We start from the raw sequence: 20,864 nt of genomic DNA on the forward strand, positions 1-20,864 counted from the left end.
GCAGGCCTTTAATCTCAGCAGAGGCAGGAGGATCACTGTGAGTTTGAAGCCAGCCTGGCATACACAGTGAGTTCCAGGCAAGCCAGGGCTACATGATAAAACCCTGTCTAAATTGTTTTGTTTGTTTATTTACTTATTGACTGTGTGATTGTGTGATTGTGTGTGTGTGTGTGTGTGTGTGTGTGTGTGTGTGTGTGTGTGTGTAGGTCGATGGTGTATATGTATTCATATAGGCATGAACACATGCCTGTGAGTATTTGCATCTTTGTGCTTGTGTGTGTCAAAGCTAGAGGCTGACATCAGGTAACGTCTTTCTCAGCTGCTTTTCCACCTTACTTCTTTGAAGCAGGGTCTCTCACTGAACCTGGAGCTCATGGTTTTGGCTACAGTGGTTGGCCAGTGAATTCCAGAGATCCATCTGTTTCTGCTCTCTCAAGGTGCTAGGGATCTGGACTTAGGTGCTTCTGTGATAGTACTTAACTGCTGCGTCATCTCTTCAGCCCTTTTACTTTACTTGTGGTGTTAGAGGTGGAGCCTCTTGTATACTAAGGAGTTACTGTATCATCAGACTATACCTAGCTCAACAACATTAAAAAATTTTTTTAAATGTATTTATTAAAAAATTTTAACATGTAAGAGTGCTTTGCCTGCATGCATATAAATGCATTTGTGTTGTACAATGTCTGAGGAGGCCAGAAGAAGGTGTCAGATCCCCTGGAACTGGAGTTATGGATGGTTGTTAGCCTTCATGTGAGTGCTGGGAATCAAATCAGGGTTCTCTGGAAGAGCAGCCAGTGATCTTAACCCCTGAGCTATCTCTCCAGTCCCATCAGCAACATTTTAGTGGGCGTAAAAAACTAACTTCAGGGGTAGGCAGTGAGATAGCTCAGTAGGTAAAGGTGCCTGACACCAAGTCTGATAACCTGACTTCCATCCCTGGGACTCACATGATGGAAGGACAGAACAAATTTTCCCTCTAGTTGTGTTTGAACTTCATATGTGTACTGTGGCATGCACATGAAATAAATTAATTTTTAAAATATAATAAAAATTCTTTTGTCTTTTTTTTGAGACAGGGTCTCCTTGTAGCCCCAGCTGACCTGGAACTCACTATGTAGACCAGGCTGGCCTTGAACTCACAAAGATCCATCTGCCTCTGCCTCCCAAGTGCTGGGATTAAAGGCGTGTGCCACCACACCTGGCTAATAAAAATTTTTTAAAGGAAAAAAATTAATGCTTTCTGGGAGCTGGATATGGTGGTACACACCTGTGATCCAAGTAGTCTGGACTTAGAGGATCAGGAATTCAAGGTTATCCTCAGCTATATAGAGAGTTTGAGGCCAGCTTGGGCTACACAAGACCCTGTCTCAAAACAAACAAGTAAGCAAATAAACAAAACCCTTAAGTGTTTGCCAAAGCAAGCTTTCAAGTTCAAGACCAACATGGTAAACAAATCTTCTCTCATAATGACAACAACAAATAAAAACAAACAACCCCCCCCAACAATAACAGAAAGCAAATCTTGCTGGTTGGGAGTGTGTCACTTACCTGAATTTAAGTTCCTTGAGGTGGGTGAGGTGCCTCTGTTGGTGAAGGTGCTTGCTGCCAAGCCAACTTGAGTTTGAATCGTGGAACTCCTGCAATGGTCCTCTGACCTCCACATGTATACAGTGTGCACACACTACATAAAAAATGTAAAAAATTTATTAATCTAGGCTGGGTGTGGTGACATATTTAATCCCAGCACTGGAAAGACAGAGGCAGGTGAATCTCTGTGAGTTTGAGGCCAGCTTGTTCTGCACAGCAAATTCCAGGCCAGCCAAGACTACATAGTGACAGTCTGTCTCCAAGACAAAAATATTATTAATCCAGAGACCCACAAATGGTCTGTGTACACAGAATAAGAACTTGTGAAGGGATCAGCACTAAATGGGACCTTTATTCCACACCCTCTCCTCTTAAGGCACAGGGATCATCACTGAAAAGAGGGGTCAGAAAGACAGCATTTTCCAGGGGCTGGAGAGACAGCTCAGAAGTTAAGAGCACTGGCTGCTCTTGCAGAGGACCCGGGTTGGGTTCCCGGCACCCACATGGCAGCTGACAACTGTCTGTAACTTCAGTTCCAGGGGATCGACTCCTTCTTCTGTCCTCTGAGGGCATTGCACAATACGGGTGTTCTTATAGAGATGCAGGCATAACACTCATCCATACAAAATAAATATAAATAAATAAGTAAAAAAGAAAATGTTAGAAAAACAGACAGACAGACAAACAAACAAAAAACCCCACTGTTTTCCAGACATGACAGGGCAGTTGCTCATAGGAACTCATAGCAGCTGGGACCTCTTGCACAAGACCTGCACAAGATGGAGCCACCCAGCATGGAGTAGGGAGGTAGTGAGGGACTCATACCCTAGCTGAGGAGCTGCTGGCAACTGATGGATGGCTGGGAGAGAGAGAGAGTATGTCAGTTTTCTTCAGGGATGTGGCTCCTGAGAGGCTACCATGCTTCAGTAGTTGGCCCCACACCCATGCACACACTGCCAGTGTTTAGTGGACTCAGTGAGTTAAAAAAAGTTTAGCCTGATGTGGTGGTGCACAGAGGCAGAGGCAGGTGGATCTCTGTGAGTTCAAGGCCAGCCTGGTCTACATAGTGAGTTCCAGGACAGCTGGGGCTACAGGGAGGCCCTGTCTCAAGAAGACCAAAAAACAAAATAAAACAACAACAACAACAAAAGGAACATAAAATTGGGAGGGAAAGGTGGTGGGGGATGGAGGAAGAATTGGAGAAGCGGGTATGGGAGGGAGGGATTTGACCAAAACATATTATATGCATGTATGAAATTCTCAAAAAATAAAAAATAGTTTTAAAAAATCCAGCAAATTCCTGGCCTGCCTCTAATTCCAGCAAGCAGTTTCACTCCTGGCCCTCATTTTGTCCAGTTCTAGAATGGGAGGAAGGACCTCTGGGGTCACTGTGAAGGTGAAATGAGGTCATGCAAATCAAACGCTTAGGACGCTGCGTGGAATGAATTTGATGAGCAGGGCATTTGGAAAGTGGCGGCCAACGGCCTGTGTCCTACACACTTGTCTCAACCTCCCCAGGTGCCGCTGAGTCTAGCTAACGGCAGTAAAATCCGCTTCACTAATCGGGTATCTGTACTTCCACATGTGAGGTGCATCCAGGTTCACAGTTGGGTATTATTTCCACGTCTGGGGCGCCCCCAGCTTCCTGCAGGCAGGCTTGAGCCTATTTGGTACAACTGCCGACCAGAGTACCAAAGGGAAAAAGCAGATCGTGGTTGGAACTGCTGACCCTTCCGCAGCAGGCAGCAGGCGGCTGGAAGGCAGAAGAGAGATTTAATCTTTTGGGCACCTTGTTCCAGAGCTGGGGAGAGGCAGTTTTGTAATCAAAGATGTTTTGAGCTTAGCCCGTGTGGAAACGCTGGGGGCTGAGGACTAGTGGGGTGAGTGGGCCTGGAGGCCGATTCTCCCTGGGGGGATAGCACCACCCACCTACTCCCTTAAGAGAGAGAGAGACACTGGAATTGGGTGTGGTGGGACACCTGTGGAGGAGGCAGAGGCAGACACGTCTCTGTGACATAGAAGCCAGCCTACAGAGTGAGTTTCAGGCCAGCTGGGACTACAGGGAGACCCTGTTTCAAAAAGACCAAAAAATAAAATAAAATTTAAAAAGGAGGGTGCCATTATGCCCAGCACAGCATATAAATGCATACAGAAGTATATCAGATTTTTACCAATTTCCCCTTCTTAGGGTTTCTATAACTTTGCATCACAACTTGTAGAATGAGTGTGTAAAATACTCCCAAACTCTATCTCAGCCCAGTCAGAATGGCAATCAAGAAAACAGGCACTGCCAAAATGACTCCAGTAGGTACAACAGGTAAAGCCCTTGCTGCCAAGTCTGAGGCCCTGAATTAAATTCGCAGAATCTACATAGTGGAAGGAGGGAACCAACTCCCATAAATTGTCATCTGACTTCCACACACACACCACAGCAAGTGTGCATGATACACACACACACACACATTTATTTTCCTTTAAATCCTTTAAATATTATTTAAAGGAAAATAAATGACAACACACGTCAGAGAAGATGTGGGGAAAGAGGAATATTTATACATTGCTGATTGGAGTATAAACAATGAACATTTAGTTTCTCAAAATACTACGAGTAGAATCTCTATAGAACCCAGTTAGATCACTCCTTGGTGTTTATTGGAGGGACTCTAAGCCAACACACCACAGAGACACCTACTCATTCCTACTCATTTGTGTGTTCATTGCTGCTCTATTCACAATAGCTGGGAAATGGAATCAGCTCAGTTCATCAATTGATGTCGGGGGGGGGGGGGGGGGGGGGGGGGGGGCAGAGAGAGAGAGAGAGAGAAGAGATTCTGTAGCTCAGCCTTAGGTTCACTGCAGTCCTCCTGACTTAATCTTCTGAGTTCTGAGATCACAGGTGTAAGCCACCATGCTTGGTTAAGAACTGTGCTATATAAAATGACAAAGATTTATTCAGCAATAAAGTACTCCGTTTCAGGAAAATGGATGGAACTGGTGCTAAGAAAAAGAAGCCAGAGCTGAGTGACACATGCCTTTAATCCCAGTACTTGGGAAGCAGAGGTGGGCAGATCTCCATGAGATTGAGGTCAGCCTGGTCAAGTTCCAGACTAGCTGGGGCTACAGGGAGACCCTGTTGCAAAAAACAAACCAAAACAAAACAAAAACCCAAAACATACATCAGTCAGGCATGATGGCACACGCCTGGGATCCCACCACTTAGGAGAGAGAAGCTGGAGGTTTTCACAAGTCTGAGGCCAGTGTGGTCCACACAATGAGCTTCAAATCAGTTAGGATTGCATAGTGAGACCCCACAGCAAAAAGAAGAAAACAAGAAAATATCAGGCTTTTTTCATACCTGGTGTGTGTATATGCTGTTTGTGTGTATGCTGGATGTATGTATACTGTATGTGTGTGTATGCCGTATGTGTGTGTATGCTGTGTGTGTTTGTTGATTGTGTATGGAGGTATGCTGTGTGTATATGTTGTTTGTGTGTGTATTTTGTATGTTGATAATGCTGTGTGTGTATGCTCATATGTGTATATAATATTTTATGACATGAAAGTAGAGTGAGAATTATTGAGAAAAGGAAGGGATAGGAGAGGTGAAGTGTGTGGGGGATAAAGTCAAAGCATCTCATTTATTTGGATGAAAATGTCATTATGAAATCTGTAGTGTTTCCAACTTGTACCAAGGATAAATGCCAATAAAAATTTAAAAAACATACAAGCATTTTAATTTGACCTGGTGGGCTCCTATAAATTCTTCAAAGCCTTTCCAGAAAGCCTTCCTTTCTCCTCTGGCTTCCCCAGTTCCTAGTATCCCAAGGCCCCTTTCTCTAGCTTAGCCTCCACCTTGAGAGGTTTGGGAACCATCCAAGACCACCTTCATTGTTTCCAGGCTGTGAGATCCATGAAGTCACATTCCAGAGCCAACTGGGAGCATTCAGTACTAGGAGAGAGTGGGGAACACTCAAGGTTTTCTTTTTGAGTAGAGCGACCGTCGCTTAGCCCCAGTCTCACCAGCTGGACTCTTCTGGGCCAAAGAGAAAGTTCTGCGTCAAGATGACCAACCTCCTGAGTTCTACTCTCTGTTCTCCTGAGTCATGTGCTGAGGTGGTGACTTCACTGTGGCTGTCTGTTACCTGAGTGGTTCCTTGGCCAAAAGAAACCTGCATTAGTTTGAGGAGACCCCAGTTCCAATATAAGCTTCCTAGATGCCTGGGCAGAGCCCCTACTTTCTGTGTGCCTCTATTTCTCATCTCTATAATAGCTATAGGAGTGCACTTATCTTCTGGACTTGGTAAAGGCGTTGGTGGAATGTAAATCTATCAGTTTGCTTCCCCCCACTTACCACTTCACAGGACAAAGATTATTTTCTTTCATTTCTTTCTTCCTTCCTCCTCCTTCCTTCCTTTCTTTTTTACTTTTTTTGAAACAGGATCTCATGTAACTGAGGCTGGCCTCTAACTCCATATGCCCTGGAGACTGATCCTCTTGCCTCTGCCTCCCAAGTAAGATTTACAGGCTCACATCATCATGCTCATGTGCATGTGTGCCATTGTGTTCATGTGGCAATCAGAGGCCAGCTTGCAGGAGTCAGTTCTCTCCTACCATATGGGTCTCAGGGATCAAACTCAGGTCATAAGGATTGGTGGCAGGAACCTTTACCCACTGAATCATTCTGTTGGCCCTATTTTTCTTTCTTTTTTTTTTTTTGAGACAGATTTTATGTAGCCCAGGCTAGACTTGAATTTGCAGTCTTCTTGCCTTAACCTCCCAAGGGCTGGGATGATAAATGTGTATCATATCCAACAAACTAATCATTTTAAAGCAAACAATTTAAAAATATAAACCAGCAATCCAGTGACATTTAGCACACCAACAGTGTTGTACAACTACCACTTCTATCTAGTGCCAAAACAGTTTCATCATCCAAAATGGAAACTCGGAAGCAATCCCTCCCTATCAGGTCCCTCCATCCCCAGGTACCACCACCACTCAGCTCTCTTTGTCTGTGCATGGGTCTGGGTGGACAATTCACACCCTGTCTGGCCTTCTGGTCTGGCTTCTTTCAGCATCATGCTTTTAAGATCCAGTCATATTATGATATACCAGTGCTTCATTCCTGCACATGGCTGAATAACACCCACTGTGTGGCCATGTGGTATTTTATTAATCTGTTTGTCACTGGGTGATCATCTGAGTTCTTTCTTTTCCTACCCATTGCAGACAGTGCACCAATGAACATTTGTGCACATGTCCTTACAATTAAAAACATTACATTTATTTGTGTGTGTGTGTGTGTGTGTGTGTGTGTGTGTGTGTGTGTGTGTGTGTGTAGGTCAGAGGACAATGTTTGGGCATTGGTTCTCTCCCTTCAACTTGTGGGTCTTGGGGATCAAACTCAGATTGTCAGGTTTGGTGGCAAGTTCATTTACTTGCTGAGCCAACTTGCTGGCCCACTTTTTTTTTTTTTTTTTTGACACAAGGATTCACTATGTAGCCTACACTGGCCTTAAATTCTCAACCTCCTGCCTCAGCCTTCCAAGTGCTTGGATTATAGGTGTGTGCCACCAGGCCCAGCTTTGCCTTTAAAAAAATGTGTGTAGCCAGCCAGGCATGGTGGCGCATGCCTTTGATCCCAGCGCTGGGGAGGCAGAGGCAGGCAGATCTTTGTGAGTTCAAGGCCAGCCTGGTCTACACAGTGAGTTCCAGGCCAGCAGGGGCTACAGAGAGACCCTGTCTCAAAAAGACCAAAAAAAAAAAAAAAAGTGTGTGTATGTGAACAAGTGTGTATCACATTCATGTGAAGAGGTCAGAGGACAGGATCTGGGAGTTGGTTCTCTTCTTTCACTGAGTTCTAGGGGCTGAACTCAGTTTGTGGCTTGCATAGCAAGCACTTTTACCCACTGAGCCATTAGTTCTTTTATTAAAAATTGACACGGGTTCTCATGTAGCCCAGGTTGGCCTCCAACTCAGTATGTAGCCAAGGATGACCTTGAACTATTGAGTCTCCTGCCTCCTCCTGCCCAGTGTTGGAATTGTACGTGTGTACCACCAGGCTCAGATTTGCTTCCAGTTCTTTTGGGCCTTACGGAGAGGCTCTCCTGGGCTATATGGTCACTCTGTGTAGTTTTCTGAAGACCTGCCAGACTTTACCATTGCTTCAGGTCCTCATTTTTTTTTTTTTTTTTTTTTTTGTAACAGGGTCTCCCTGTAGTCTTGGGGCTTTTACACAAGATGTATCATCCATCTCCCTGGAACACTTTTTCTCCTTCTCTTAAAAATTTTTATTTATTTAGGGACTGTAGAGATGGCTCAGTGGTAAAGAACACTGGCTATTCTTGCAGAAGACCAGGGTTCAAATTCCAGCACCCACATGGTGCTTAACAACCATCTGTACCTCCAGTTCTAAGGGATCCAACAGCCTCTTCACAAGGGTGTGATAGATAAAAAGTTGGCGGAGAACGAGTGAATGGAGGAGGAGGCACTAGGACACAGAAAAAACTCCATCAAAATAGGGTTTATTAGCAAAGGAACACATGGGACAGATTCCCTTCTGGGCAGGGAAAGTGTCTGCCTGGGTCTTGAGCTGGGGTCTTTTAAAAGGGAGGCTTCTGCCTCCTGCAGAAGGCGGGAAGATGTATTTTTTTAAAGTTGGGTGGCAGGGGTGGGGGGGGAGCGGGGAAAGTAGGACTGTTAAAATGTGTCCTCTTTAGAGATCAAAGGGGAAGCCTGCTGTGTTGGCCAAACAGTGGAGAAAAGTCTGCTTCTCTTGACTTCAAAGACCAAGGTGCTTATCAGCTAGGTTCCCTTTTCTCAGGAGCATGAGAAGTCCTTGGGATCCTGTTGGTGAGGGGGCGGGGCTATCTGAACCTTAACAGGGTGCACTTACACACATGCAAACTTAACACTCATACACATAAAAATAAATAAAATCTAAAAATATTTATGTACTTATTTATTTTACTTTAAGTGTATGAGTGTTTTGCCTGCATGTATGTAAGTGTACCTATGTTGTGCAATGCCAACAGGGGCCAGAAGAGAGCATCAGATTTCCTGGAACTGGAGTCAATGGACTGTTGTGAACTGCCATGTGGGTGCTGGGAACCAACCTGGGTCCTCTACAAGAGCAGCCAGTGCTTTTCACCACTGAGATATCTTTTCAGTCCCTCTCCTTCTCTTGAAGACCCTTAAAATGACCTCCTCAGAGAGGCCTCCTCCATCTCATTTTGTTGGGTTTTCCTTCCTAGGACATGGACCACTCAGTGGGCTCCTTTGTCTTGTGACTTCCCAGTGGATTCAACCCATAGGGAGCTACAGCAAGCTGGTGAGCATACAGCTCCTCTCCTTCCCCATGTGGTGAGTGCAGATAGGCTGTGTCTCTGGATGGAAAGTGGGCAGCTCTGGCCAAGCCTGCCTGGTTCAGCTTTCAGTAACTGCTCAAGGCCCTTCCTTGACCCAGGTTCTAGGGTTAGTAATGACTCTTAGCTGCCTCTAGGGTATCTCTGTTGAATCATCTTTACTCCGTGTGTGTTCCATCTAAATCTGTTGGCTTCTTTCAGTCCTGGGGAGAGAACCCAGGGCCTAATATGTGCTAGGGAAGTGATCTACCAGAAAGCCATACCTATAACTTAGAATGTTTTTGAAAAATAAGTTGAGCTGGGCATAGCGTTGCACACATGTTATCCCTGATCTCAGGAGGAGGAGGCAGGAAGCATATGAGTTCAGGGCCAGCATGAGCTACATAGTGAGATGCTATCTCACACAACAAGGAGGGGACCAGCAAGATGGCTCAACAGGTAAAGGTGCTTGCCACTAGGCCTGAAGATCTGATCTCGATCTCCAGGACTCACCTACTGAAGGGAGCAAATTGACTCCCAAGGGTTGTTTTCTACTTCCACACTCACTCCATGGTATGCATGTATTCCCCTCCCAAACAAATGAACATAAAAAACAAAACTAGTGCAGGCTTGTAATCCCAGTACTTAGAAGAGGAAGCAGGAGAATGAGAAATTCAAGAATAGCCTCAGCAACACAGCGAGTTCCAGACCAGCCTGGTCAACATGAGACACTGCTTCAAAAACAGAAAGGAGAAAAATAGGAAGTTCATTTTTTTTAAAAAAAAATAATTTTTAATTATGTGTACTGTGCGTGTATGCACACATATATGTAGGTGCCTGTGGAGGCCAGCAGATGGTGTCAGATCCCCTGGAGTTTATAGATAGTTGTGAGCTGCCTGACGTGGTGCTGGGAACTGAACTTGGGTCCTCTGCAAAAGTTGCAAGCACTCTTAATTCCTGAGCCATTTCTCTAGTCTTAAGAAATAAGTTAAAAAAATTAAACCAGGTGTGGTGGTGCACCCCCTTAATTCCAGCACTCCAGAGGCAGAGACAGGCAGATCTCTGTGAGTTCCAAGCTAGCCTGGTCTATATAGTGAGACCCTGTCTCAAAAATTTTTTAAAATTAATTTGAATTTCATACTGTACATAATGAATTTTAAGCATATTCATCCTTTTGACCCCCTTCTTCCCAATAAGTCCCCTATTTACTCTCAAGTCTTTTTTTCATAACCCATTGTGTTTAGTTAGGGTGCTTGAATGGGTATGGGTGGTGGGCTATTTACTGGAACATGGACAAGTTACTGGTGGCTACACCACTGAAGAAAGTGTCACCCTCCCCCAGCAGTCATCAGCTGTCAATAGCACCTCAGGGAGGAGCAGGGCCTCGAAGGCACCTCTCCTATCCATTTTGGACTCTGTGGATGGGCCCCATCTTGTGCAGGTCTTGTGAAGGTAAGCACAGCTACTGTGAGTTCATGAGTGCAGTTGTGCTGTCATGTCCAGAAGACAGCATTCGCAGCACTCCTCCCCATACTCTGGTTGGAAATACTCTCGACTGGACCCTGCTGTGCCCTACATCCATCACCTACACAGCTTTACTGAACCATCTCCTGATCCTAGCTACTGCCTCTGCCTCCTCCAGCTCTCTGCTCTCCCCCATTCTGTGAAGCAGGAGGCTGAGCAATGTGGACTGCTCAATGCAGGGGGGGTGGAAGGACTTGAGGCTTCCCCTGGAGTTCAACCAATAGGGAGCTATACACAGCAGGCTTTAGAGGGAAGGAGGAATGTGAGAGGCTCTGACCTCAGCCCACGGAGCCTTCTGTGACCTACTGACCATACAACTATATCCTTTCTGAGGGCCCAGAGTCCTTATGACTGTCCACGGGATGCTGTCATCACCCTTCCTTAATCTCTACCTCTGGTCCCTGCCTCTGCCTGTCCTCATTGTAAGTGTACTGTCCCCAACATTTCTTGTCTCCATCCTCTGCTCTGCCTTCCTTCCCCAGTGACCCCCATCCACTCCGTCCGTGTCTATTTTCTTTTCAGTATTTGATGGCCTTCTGCTGCCCCTCCCAATAGCCCAGAGTCCTTGTGGACAGAAGGCAAATGATTCAGTGGTTCAAGCCCTTGCATTTTTGACACCTGTGGCCTATTCTTTTCTGTCACTGGAACATGCTGTGTATGGTAGAACACTGAACAGCATGACCAAAAGTATCTGGGGACCCTACCCACGTATGCTCTAACTGAGAACTGATAAGCTACCATAAGTCAGCCCCCAAAGCTCAAAGAGCCAGTGTTTGCTCTCACCACCCATTTCATCTGAAATGCTGCCCTCTCTTGCTCTGTCTCCCACATCCAACTTATGACCGATATAGCTAATGTCTTGGGCTGTAGCCCCAGTTTGCCTCCCAAGTCTCAGCTACCTGCTTTCAGCCACCCGAAAGATCCTTCTTCCACGCTTTGCCTTTGGGAAGGTCTATATCTTCCAGTGTGCTCAATAATCTCTTCTTTGTTAAATCTACATAGCTAAACAATTAATAAGCTCTGATGTGTTTTAAAACCAGGTAAACAACATGGGGGCTCCTCCCTTGCTCAGATACTATCCATGACTATCCATTGCCCACCAGATCACTCCCAGCTACTGACACTGGTCTTCAAAGCCCTTTGGTTAACTTCTGGGCCTTTCCAGCCTTCTCATCTCTCATACCCCAGGCCAGGAAAATCTACTTACCAGGTCACACCTCCGAGTTTCTCTGAGCTTGAGCCTCACCCCCTCTCCTGAACATGTTGAAATCCAACCTCTCCCCACAGCCCTAGCTCAGATGTCACACGTTTCACATAGCTTGGACTGGCCTCCATTTTGTGGCTTTCAAGCAGCAAAGCTTCAATTCTTTCTATCTCTTCCTTTTCACTCACAGCCCCTACCTTCTCAGGGCAGAGCACCAATCCAGAGAAACAGAAAGAAGTCTTCCAAATTGGGGGTGTTCGGGACTTCTATTTGTTCTCTCTTCTATCTGCCTGCTTGTCCAAATCAGCCACCCACCTACCCACCCACTCAGCCTAGTGTTGTCTCAGGGTCCAAGAGCAGGGGCTGTGTCTGGAAAACATTTTGGTGGAAGGTCAACGTATTTATCAGTGGGTGGGAAGACATGGGGTGGGAGTGGAATAATGGAATCCTTCAGGAGCTCCTCACCCTATCTTTATTTATTTAGCTAGTGTGTGTGTGTGTGTATGTGTGTGTGTGTGTGTGTGTGTGTGTGTGTGTGTGTGTAGGGAGTCGGAAAGGTCCATGGTTGGTCAGAAGACAACTTGTGGGAGTTGATTCTCTTCTTCCTGGGAACTGAACTCAGGTGGTCAGGCTTAGTAGCAAGTATCTTTAATCTGCTGATCCATTTTGCCAGCCTTTTCTTTTTAAGATTTATTTTCATATTTTTATTTATTTATTTTTGTTAAAAAATTTTTTTTGTCTTTTTGAGACAGGGTCTCCCTGTAGCCCCAGCTGGCCTGGAACTCACTATGTAGACCAGTCTGGCCTTGAACTCACAGAGATCCACCTGCCTCTGCCTCCCAAGTTCTGGGATTAAAGGCGTGCACCACCATGCCTGGCTTTGTTTTAAAATTTTATTTATTTATTTTTATTTTTATGTGTATGGATATTTTTCCTGCATGTATGTAAATGCACCCATGTTGTATGGCCCTTGGGGGCCAGAAAAGGAAATTGGATCTCTTGGAATGGAGTTACTTGGAATGGAGTTCCATGTGGGTGCTGGGAACTGAATCAGGGTCCTCTGCAAGAGCATCCAATGCTTATAAACACTGAGCCATCTCTCAAACTTTCTTTTCTTCTTTCTTTTTTTAGGGGGTGGGGGGACATGGAGCTCTGACTGGCCTGGAACTGGATATGTAGACCAGGTAGCCTGGAACTCAGAGAGCTCTGCCTGACCCTGCCTCTGCCTCTGGAGTGCTGGGATGAAGGTTTGAGCCACCATACCTGACCTATTTTTTATTTTAGATTATGTGTATGTATGTGTCTGTATGTAGGTATGCACATGTGTGTGAGGGTGCTCTAAGAGACCAGAGGCCTGGGATCCCCTGTGTGAGCTACTGATGCTAGAGAAGTATGTATGTATTCTTAAGTTGAGCCATCTCTCCAAGTTTCTGAGGCCCCCAGGGGCCACTTCTGGGTGATGGTAGGGGTCTCAAGTGATGACTTAGGAACCCATGTGCAAGCTTGGGAGCCCTCTGAGGTGGGGCTTTGAAGGGCTGGTGTGGGAAGAGGGGTGGCCCAGAGGAGAAACGGGGTTTCAAACGGTAGTGAAGAGTCTGAGTGAGGAATCTGAAGATTTGGGACCTGAAGGTGTCTAAGTCTTCACGTCTCCATCTCTGTGGCTCTCTCCCGTTCTGTGTCTGTCCCACCTCTACGTCCTGCATGAAATCTCCATCTCTGGGAGCCAGGCTGGTGGCCGGCTGGGCCGGGGGCGTGGCCGGTGTGGGCGTGGTCCACCCGTGTCAAGGGCGGGGCTCAGGTCTCTGCCGGGAGGGGTTAAAGGGCCGGGGCATCAGATAGCGCCGTCAAAGCGGAGGTGGCACTCGCGGGAACCCTGCAGGCTGAGACCCGGGTGAGTGCGTGGGTCCGTCGCCCTGCGCTGCGACCAGAGGCGCGCGCGCGCGTACAGGGACCAGGGGTCCGGGGCTCTGGTCCGCAGGGGACCAAACGTGTGGGCCCTGCGACCTGCGACGGGGCTGCATGTAGAACGCTCGGTGGAACGGAATGCGGGCGCATCCCTGACGGCTGCTGGAATTGTGCACTTTTTAATTTTCCGAGTGTTCCCCATAGCTCTGGGAGTCGCTTCTTTTGGAGTGAGTGGTGGACAGAGGTTCTTCTCAGACCAGGGCATTCCTGCTCTGGGATGCTTCCTTAGAGGCTGCCTGAAGTCTCTGGGGTTTCACCATTGGCCAGAGCTGGGAGCGTAGCTCAGTGGTTCAGTTTTGCCCAGCATGCTTGAGGCTGCCCATCCTGCTGGCGGAGTTTCTGCTTGTGGTTCAGCTTCCTCCAGGGATGTTCTGTCAATCCATAGAAGGTTCAATATCTCCAAGTACCCCAGTTTTGGCTGGAAGGGCTGTGTGAGGTCTTTCAGTCAGTCAGAGGCGATATTTGTTCCATAGGTGCTGTCTGGTCTCTCACGGACCCAGGCCTATACTCTTTTAGGACCACTGAGGGATTGTTCAGCTTGGGTCTTGCAAGGTGACTAGGGCACATTACCTGGGGAGTCTCAGGTTTGAGGTGGGAAGGAGACAAGGAGGGGCTGCAATTGGCCTTTACGTAGGCAGGTGGGGCTTCTGAACTCAGAGTCCCTCTCTTGGTCTGGCTGCCCTCAAAACACATTGTGTACTCCCCCTTACCCCTTTAGTGAAGCCCTCTGTCTCTGCACCCCTTTCTCTCCCAAATTTCTGTGTCTTGGAGCTGACTCTAGCCAGAGCTTGCAACATCAAATGTCTTGAAGAGAGAACTCCCTGAATCCCTGCCCCACTTTGTTTTGACAGTTGGGGGCATTGAATGCCAGGTACAGGGAGCACACACCCACAGACACTCAGTGGGTGAGCTGGGATTGGAAAACACAAGCCCTGTCTGACCCCAAAATCCTGGGCTACTTTCTGATGGCCCCAGCGTCTCTGTAGAGCCCAGCTTAGGTTTCTGAGCTGTAACATTAGCTGTGGGCTGGTGTCTTGGCAGTGACTAGAGTTGGTAACCACAGAGGGGCTTGAATATCCTGGGAAACACGAGGGCTCATTTCTCCTCCCTGTTAGGCCTTGGGCTGTGTTCTATAAATCCTAGATATCTGGGTAGCAGGAATGAATGCAAAGCCACAGCAACGACAGGTTCCTTTGAGCAAGGGCTTACAGTATGCCTGGCAGTGAGCAGAGCAATTCATATAGTCTACATATCTTTTTACATTTTACTTATCTATTTTTGTTTGTGTCCGTGCTTACACGTAGAAGCCAGAGGACAACTTGCAGGAGTCAGTTCTATCCTTCCAGCATATAAGTCCCAGGGATAGAATTCAGGTTTCCAGGCTTGGCGGAAATTACCTTTACCCACTGAGCCATCTCTCCAGCCCATAAATATTCTACATGTCATCACAACTCTGTGAATTGTGGAAATAATGGTTCCTGTTTGAAGCAACAGAGGCTCAGAGAGGTGTGGACACAGCTAAAAGCGAGAGCTCTATGAATACCTGTTGGGGCTCATGTCCAGGTGTGACTACATCTGGTATTTGACAACTGGATTCTGTCCCCACTAGTCATAATTGGTGTGGAAGCTTTTTCTCAGGATTCCAGAAATTTGGGGTCCTCAGGGGAGAACCAGACCCAAAACTTGTTTTAGGTTCAGACCCAGCAGCTGGCCCTTTGCGAGGAGAATTCTTGGGGTGAGGGAGCTGTTTTGTGTTGAGTCAAGGTACCATGGGCTGGTTCAAGAGATGGATTGCCTTCACTATTTGCTGGGAGAGGGAGGCAGGTTTGTGGGGTGATATGTCAGCTTTGAGGTGTTAATGTGCCAGGCCCTGGCCAACACTTGTCACTCAGGAAAAGCCATGTATGCAGTTCCTGGCACTGGCCAGCATCTGTCCTGCTTTCCTACTCCTGAGCCCATACACCTTGTATAACAAGTTCAGGGCTGGCACCTGGCCAGAACAACCTGACAAACCAGTGCTTCCTGGGTGTCGGCTGGACTGGGCTGGGCTGCTGGGCAGGTTGCTGGCTTCCCTAGTATCAGATAAAGAAGGTAGTCCCAACAGGGTGGATGGAGCTTGCTTCTGGGCATTCTGCTGTCATCAGGATGAACCTGGGAGCTGGTACAGAGAAGAAATGGCCCTGCCAGCCACCCATAGCCTTCAGCCTTCAGAAGATACTGACTTTGAATTTCTCCTGGTTTTATTTTATTTTATTTTTTTGAGAGACAGAGTCCCATTGTAACCTAATCTGGCCTCAAACTCACTATGTAGCCATGGATGACACTGAACTGATCTTCCTGCCTCTACCTCCAAGCGCTGGGATTATAGGCATATGTCACCACACCCACTCTAGGAACTGAGCCAGGTCCGCAACCCCATTTCCTCCACTTCTGCAAAGTTCCTGTCATCCTGGCCATTTGGAGGCCAAGGAGGGCAGATTTGGAGTTTCAGGCCAGCCTGAGCTACAGAGTTTTTGCATAGCTTGGACCATGAGACCCTGTCTTAAACCAAAACCAAACATATAAACTAGTGGTCATAGTAATTGTAGTAACGGCTAATGTGCTATGTGCAGTGTGGCAAGCTTTTCTATACCACTGAAACTTCCCCCTTGTTATTATTATATTGCTATATTAAAATTTTTAAATTATGTTTATTTATTGGGGGGAGGCATACCAGTGCCACAGGTAGCCTGTGGAGGTCAGAGGATGTCCTGTGGTGGTACCTGTTGTCGAGTTCTACCATGTTGGAATTGAATTCAGGCCATCAAGCTTGGCAGCCAAGTGCCTTTACACACTGACCCATCTCTCCAGTCCCCATATTGCCTCCCCTCCACCAAGAAAAAGTCTCACTGTGTAGCCTGGGCTAGCTTCAAACTTGTGATACTTCTGCCTCAGTCTCCCAAATGCTGGAATTGCAGCCTGATTACCACACCTGGTTGTTACTATTTTTTTTTTTTTTTGTCTTTTTGACGCAGGGTCTCCCTGTAGCCCCAGCTGTCCTGGAATTCACTATGTAGACCAGGCTGGCCTTGAACTCACAGAGATCCGCCTGCCTCTGCCTCCCAAGTGCTGGGACTACAGGCGTGCGCCACCACGCCTGGCTGTTACTATTTTTTTTTTAAGATTCATTTTATTTTTAAGTGTTTGTGTGTGTGGCTACAGGTGCTCTTTCAGGCCAGAAGAGGATGTTGGAGAGTTATAAGTAACTGTGAGCCACCTGACATATGTTCTGGGAACTGAACTCCGGTCCTCTGCAAGAGCAGTATGTGTTCTTAACTGCTGAGTCATCTCTCCAACCCTCAACTAATTAAAAAATTATTTTTACATTTATGTAAAATGTGTATGTGTATGTTTATGCCATGGTTCATGAGTGGAAGTCAGAGGACAACTTGGAGAAGTTGGTTCTCTCCTTTTTCTCTGTGGGTGCTGGGGATCCTCAGTCATCAGGCTTAGTGGCCAGTGCCTTTACCAACTGAACCACCTCAGTAGCTCCCTAGTTATGTTTTTTCAAAATTTATTGTTTTAATTTTATGTCTATGAGTGTATTGCCTGCATGTATGTAAGTGCACCCGTGTTGTACAGTGCCCAGAGGTTAGAAGATGGGGTCAGATCCCCTGGAACTGGAGTTACATATGGTTGTTAGCGGCCATGTGGGTGCTGAGGTTCAAACCTGGGTCTTCTGCAAGAACAGCCAGTGCTCTTAACTGCTGAGACATCTCTCCAGCCCACCCTAATTATATTTTCATTGTGTTTTATTTTCCGGTGCTGGATTGAATCTGTGCCTCACGTGTGAGGCTGAAGATCTACCACAGAGCTATGTCTCCAGCTTTAAACTAATTGTTAAAAAAACTGTTTATTTGGGGGCTGGAGAGATGGCTCAGTAGTTAAGAATACTGAAGCCCTCTTCTTGACCTCTGTGGCATTGCACGACATGTGTGCACTCACATACATGCAGGCAATACACTCATACACAAAATAAAAATAATAAATAAAATATTTTTAGAAATTATTTATTTTTTTATTTTATGTGTGTGAGTGTTTTGCCTGAATGTATGTAGGTATACCACATGTGTGCAGTGCCTATAGAGGATGGAAGAGGGTGCTGGTTTTCCTGGAACTGGAGTTATGGAAGGTTGTTAGCCACCATATGGATGCCTGGAACTGAAACTGTGTCCTCTGCAAGAGCAGCCAGGACTCTTAACCACTGAGCCATCTCTCCAGCTCCCTAATTTTTTTTTTTTTTTTTTTTTGAGATAGGGTCTCTCTATGCAGACCAGGCTGGCCTTAAAAGTGTGTGCCACCACACCTGGATATATAAATCTGTATGCATATATATTTATGTTTGTTTACTTTGTGTGTGTGTGTGTGTGTGTGTGTGTGTGCGTGCGTGTGTGTGTTTGTGCCACAGAGTGCTTGTGGTGCTCAGAGGAAAGCTTGCCTGAGTCCTGTTCTATCATTCATATTAATTCCTTTGAGACAAGGTCTCTCACTGAACCTGGAGCTTGGCGTTGTCAGCTAAACTGACTACCAGCAAACCCCATCCATCCTCCTGTCTTTGTCCACCCACAGTGCTGGGATTAGAGGTTCACACAGTCGTGCCTGGCTTTTTACGTGGGTGCATTTATTAGGCTGTGTGTGGTGGCTCACACTTTGATCTCAACGTTTGAGGCAGAGGCAGGGGCAGGGACAGGGGCAGGGCAGAGGCAGATCTCTGTGAGTTTGAGGCCAGCCTGCTTTACCTAGTGAGTTCCAGGACAGCAAGGTCTACACAGTTGAGACCCTGTCTAAAAAAATTATTTATTTATTTATTTATGTGTTGGGGTGTGGGGTAGGTTTACAAGCCATAGCACATGTGTGGAGGTCAGAGGACAACTCGTGGGAGTTCATTTTCTTTTTCCACCATGTGGGTTCTAGGGATTGAACTCAGGTTGTCAGCCTTGGCAGCAAGAGCCTTTACCCCTTGAGCCATCTTGTTGCCCCCTCAGATGCATTGTTTATCACGCCCCTCCTTGGGCATCCAATGGACCTTCTCACGTTGCTCCTGTTTTCTAGATGGGAAGTCTGAGGCTCCTAAGAGCGTCCCAGTTGAGAACCACCATGTACACTTCTGGGGGCAGAGCTAGGCATGTGTTCTGGGGAGGCTGCAAACCACGCTTGGTGGGAACAGGGCTTCAGAACCCCCTCTGCCCTTCCCCATGCATTGCCCTCCCCCAGAGCCAGGAGTCCTCTAGTCCAGTATCCTTGCCTCCCAAGTCCCTTCCCAGTGCTGAGATCCCAGCTTCAATTTCCTGGGTAGAGGTCAGGTTCTTGTTGTGACTCCACTGAGAAGTCTTCCTGCTTCCTGGGGAGGCTCCCGGCAACCGGAAATGAGCAATTGTGAAATCCACAGCCTATGGCTGCTGCTCAGTCATCCTTCTAGGATGACAGAGGGGCGGAGGCTGACTGCCGTGAAAGAAGAGACAAGGGGCTGTTGAGGCAGGCTGGGCTTGGCAGGGAGGAAGAGCTGGTATGAGTAGAGAGGAGAGATATTTGAGAGGAGAGGAGGAACAGCATATGCAAGGGTTAGAGGTGGGAATTGGCATGGAATGGGCTGCAGTGGGGGAGAGGAGGGACAAGATACCAGGGTCAACAGGGACTATACCATGTAGACAAAGGTTCTGGATGTCACTCGGTATAAGGGGATTCATAGGAGGACTTTGGGCAGGCGAGATTTGTGATCTAGCTTATATTGTGTGTACTGTAAACACATGTGATATTGTGTACATGTGGAAGTCAAAGGACAATTTGTGGAAATCAGCTTTCTCCTTTCATCATGTGCGTCCTAGGGATCAAACTTAGGTCATCATGCTTGGCAGCAGTTGTCTGCTTTTAGCTTCTGTGTGTAGCGGGTACCACTGAGGAGCAAGAATGGAATTCTGGAAACCAGCGGGCGACTGCCCTTCGTAGTGGGTGGGATGTGGAGTGGGAAGATGACCAGGATAAGAACCATTTTGCATTCCAAAGGAATCAGCATGTGTCATCCCTTTGAGGCAGTGATTATGAAAGTTGGACTTTCTTTTTAATTCTTTAAAAAAAAAATTTTATTATCTTATGTGTATGTGTGTATTGCCTGCATGTGAGTAAGTGCACCCGTGTCATGCAATGCCCAAGGAGGTCAGAAGAGGCTGTCAGATCCCCTGGGACTGGAGTTACGGACAGTTGTTTGTTGCCATGTGGATGCTAGGATTTGAACCCGGGTCTTCTGAAAAAACAACCAGTGTTCTTAACCACTGAACCATCTCTCCAGCCCCCTCTTTTTAATTCTAGTCATCATTAGTGAAATAGGAATTAGACAAGGCTAGTCACTTAGTATATTTGTTGCATTAATCCACTTAGAAAAAGACATTAAGAATTTTTTTGGGGGAGAGGTTTTGTAACCTGAAGATTTTCCTTCTTCTTTTCTTCTGTTTAAAACTACATCAGCACCGGGCATGGTGGTGCATGCTTTTAATCTCACCAAAAAACACCAAAACCAAAACCAAACCAAACAAACCCCCCAAAACCAAGAAACAATTAAAAAAAGCCAAACTAAAACTATTAAATCATTTTATTTATAGTGTTATTTAATATGTAAAGTGTATTGCTATACATAAAGAATGGCTTTACAATTAAGATTTATTTTTTATTTTTATTTATGTATATGTATGTGTGCCTACATGAGTTTATGTGTGTCACATGAGTGAAGTGCCCATGGAGGCCAGAAGCTTTCGATCCCCTGGAGCTGGAGTTACAGGTGGTATAAATTGCCTGACTTGGGTGCTGGGAATTGAACTCTGGTCCTCAGCAAGAGTAGTATTCTTAGCCTCTGAGCCATCCCTTCAGCTCCAAAGAATGCACTTTTTGTTTTTTGTTTTTTTTGAGACGGGGTCTTCCTATAGCCTCAACTGGCCTGGAACTTGCCATGTAGACCAGGTTGGTATCAATCTCATAGGCATCTATGCCTGCCCCTGCTTCCTCAGTGCTTAGATTAAAGGCATGTGCCACCACACAACACCTAGCCCAAGAATGTATTTTTAAAAATATTTTATTTATTACTTTTATTTTTATTTTATGCATATGAATGTATTGGCTGCATGTGTGTAAGTGCACCTGTGTCATGTAATGCCCTCGGAGGTCAAAAAAAGGCCTCAGATCCCCTGGAACTGGAGTTACAGATGGTTGTT

General features: G+C 46.4%; 1 protein-coding gene across 6 annotated transcripts in view; it reads left to right on the top strand.

Annotated features, from left to right (window-relative positions):
- The window catches only part of LOC103731636 (cytochrome P450 4F22), a 51,972-nt gene that overhangs the window by 1,230 nt on the left and 29,878 nt on the right, over positions 1–20,864 (top strand). For 2 of the 6 annotated variants that reach the window (XM_029562026.1, XM_029562027.1), the window contains exon 1: positions 13,480–13,549. Coding sequence is in view for 1 of the 6 variants with exons in the window: in XM_029562028.1 (XP_029417888.1) it covers positions 8,841–8,917 (77 nt within the window). In the remaining 5 variants the exon portion in view is untranslated. Of the gene's footprint in view, positions 1–8,840; positions 8,950–13,459; positions 13,550–20,864 lie in introns of those variants that run through there. The other 4 variants (XM_029562028.1, XM_029562030.1, XM_008830016.2 and 1 more) reach the window with 4 other exon arrangements.

This window comes from Nannospalax galili, unplaced genomic scaffold (assembly GCF_000622305.1).
Source record: "Nannospalax galili isolate Female #2095 unplaced genomic scaffold, S.galili_v1.0 scaffold2094, whole genome shotgun sequence".
Lineage (NCBI taxonomy): Eukaryota > Metazoa > Chordata > Mammalia > Rodentia > Spalacidae > Nannospalax > Nannospalax galili.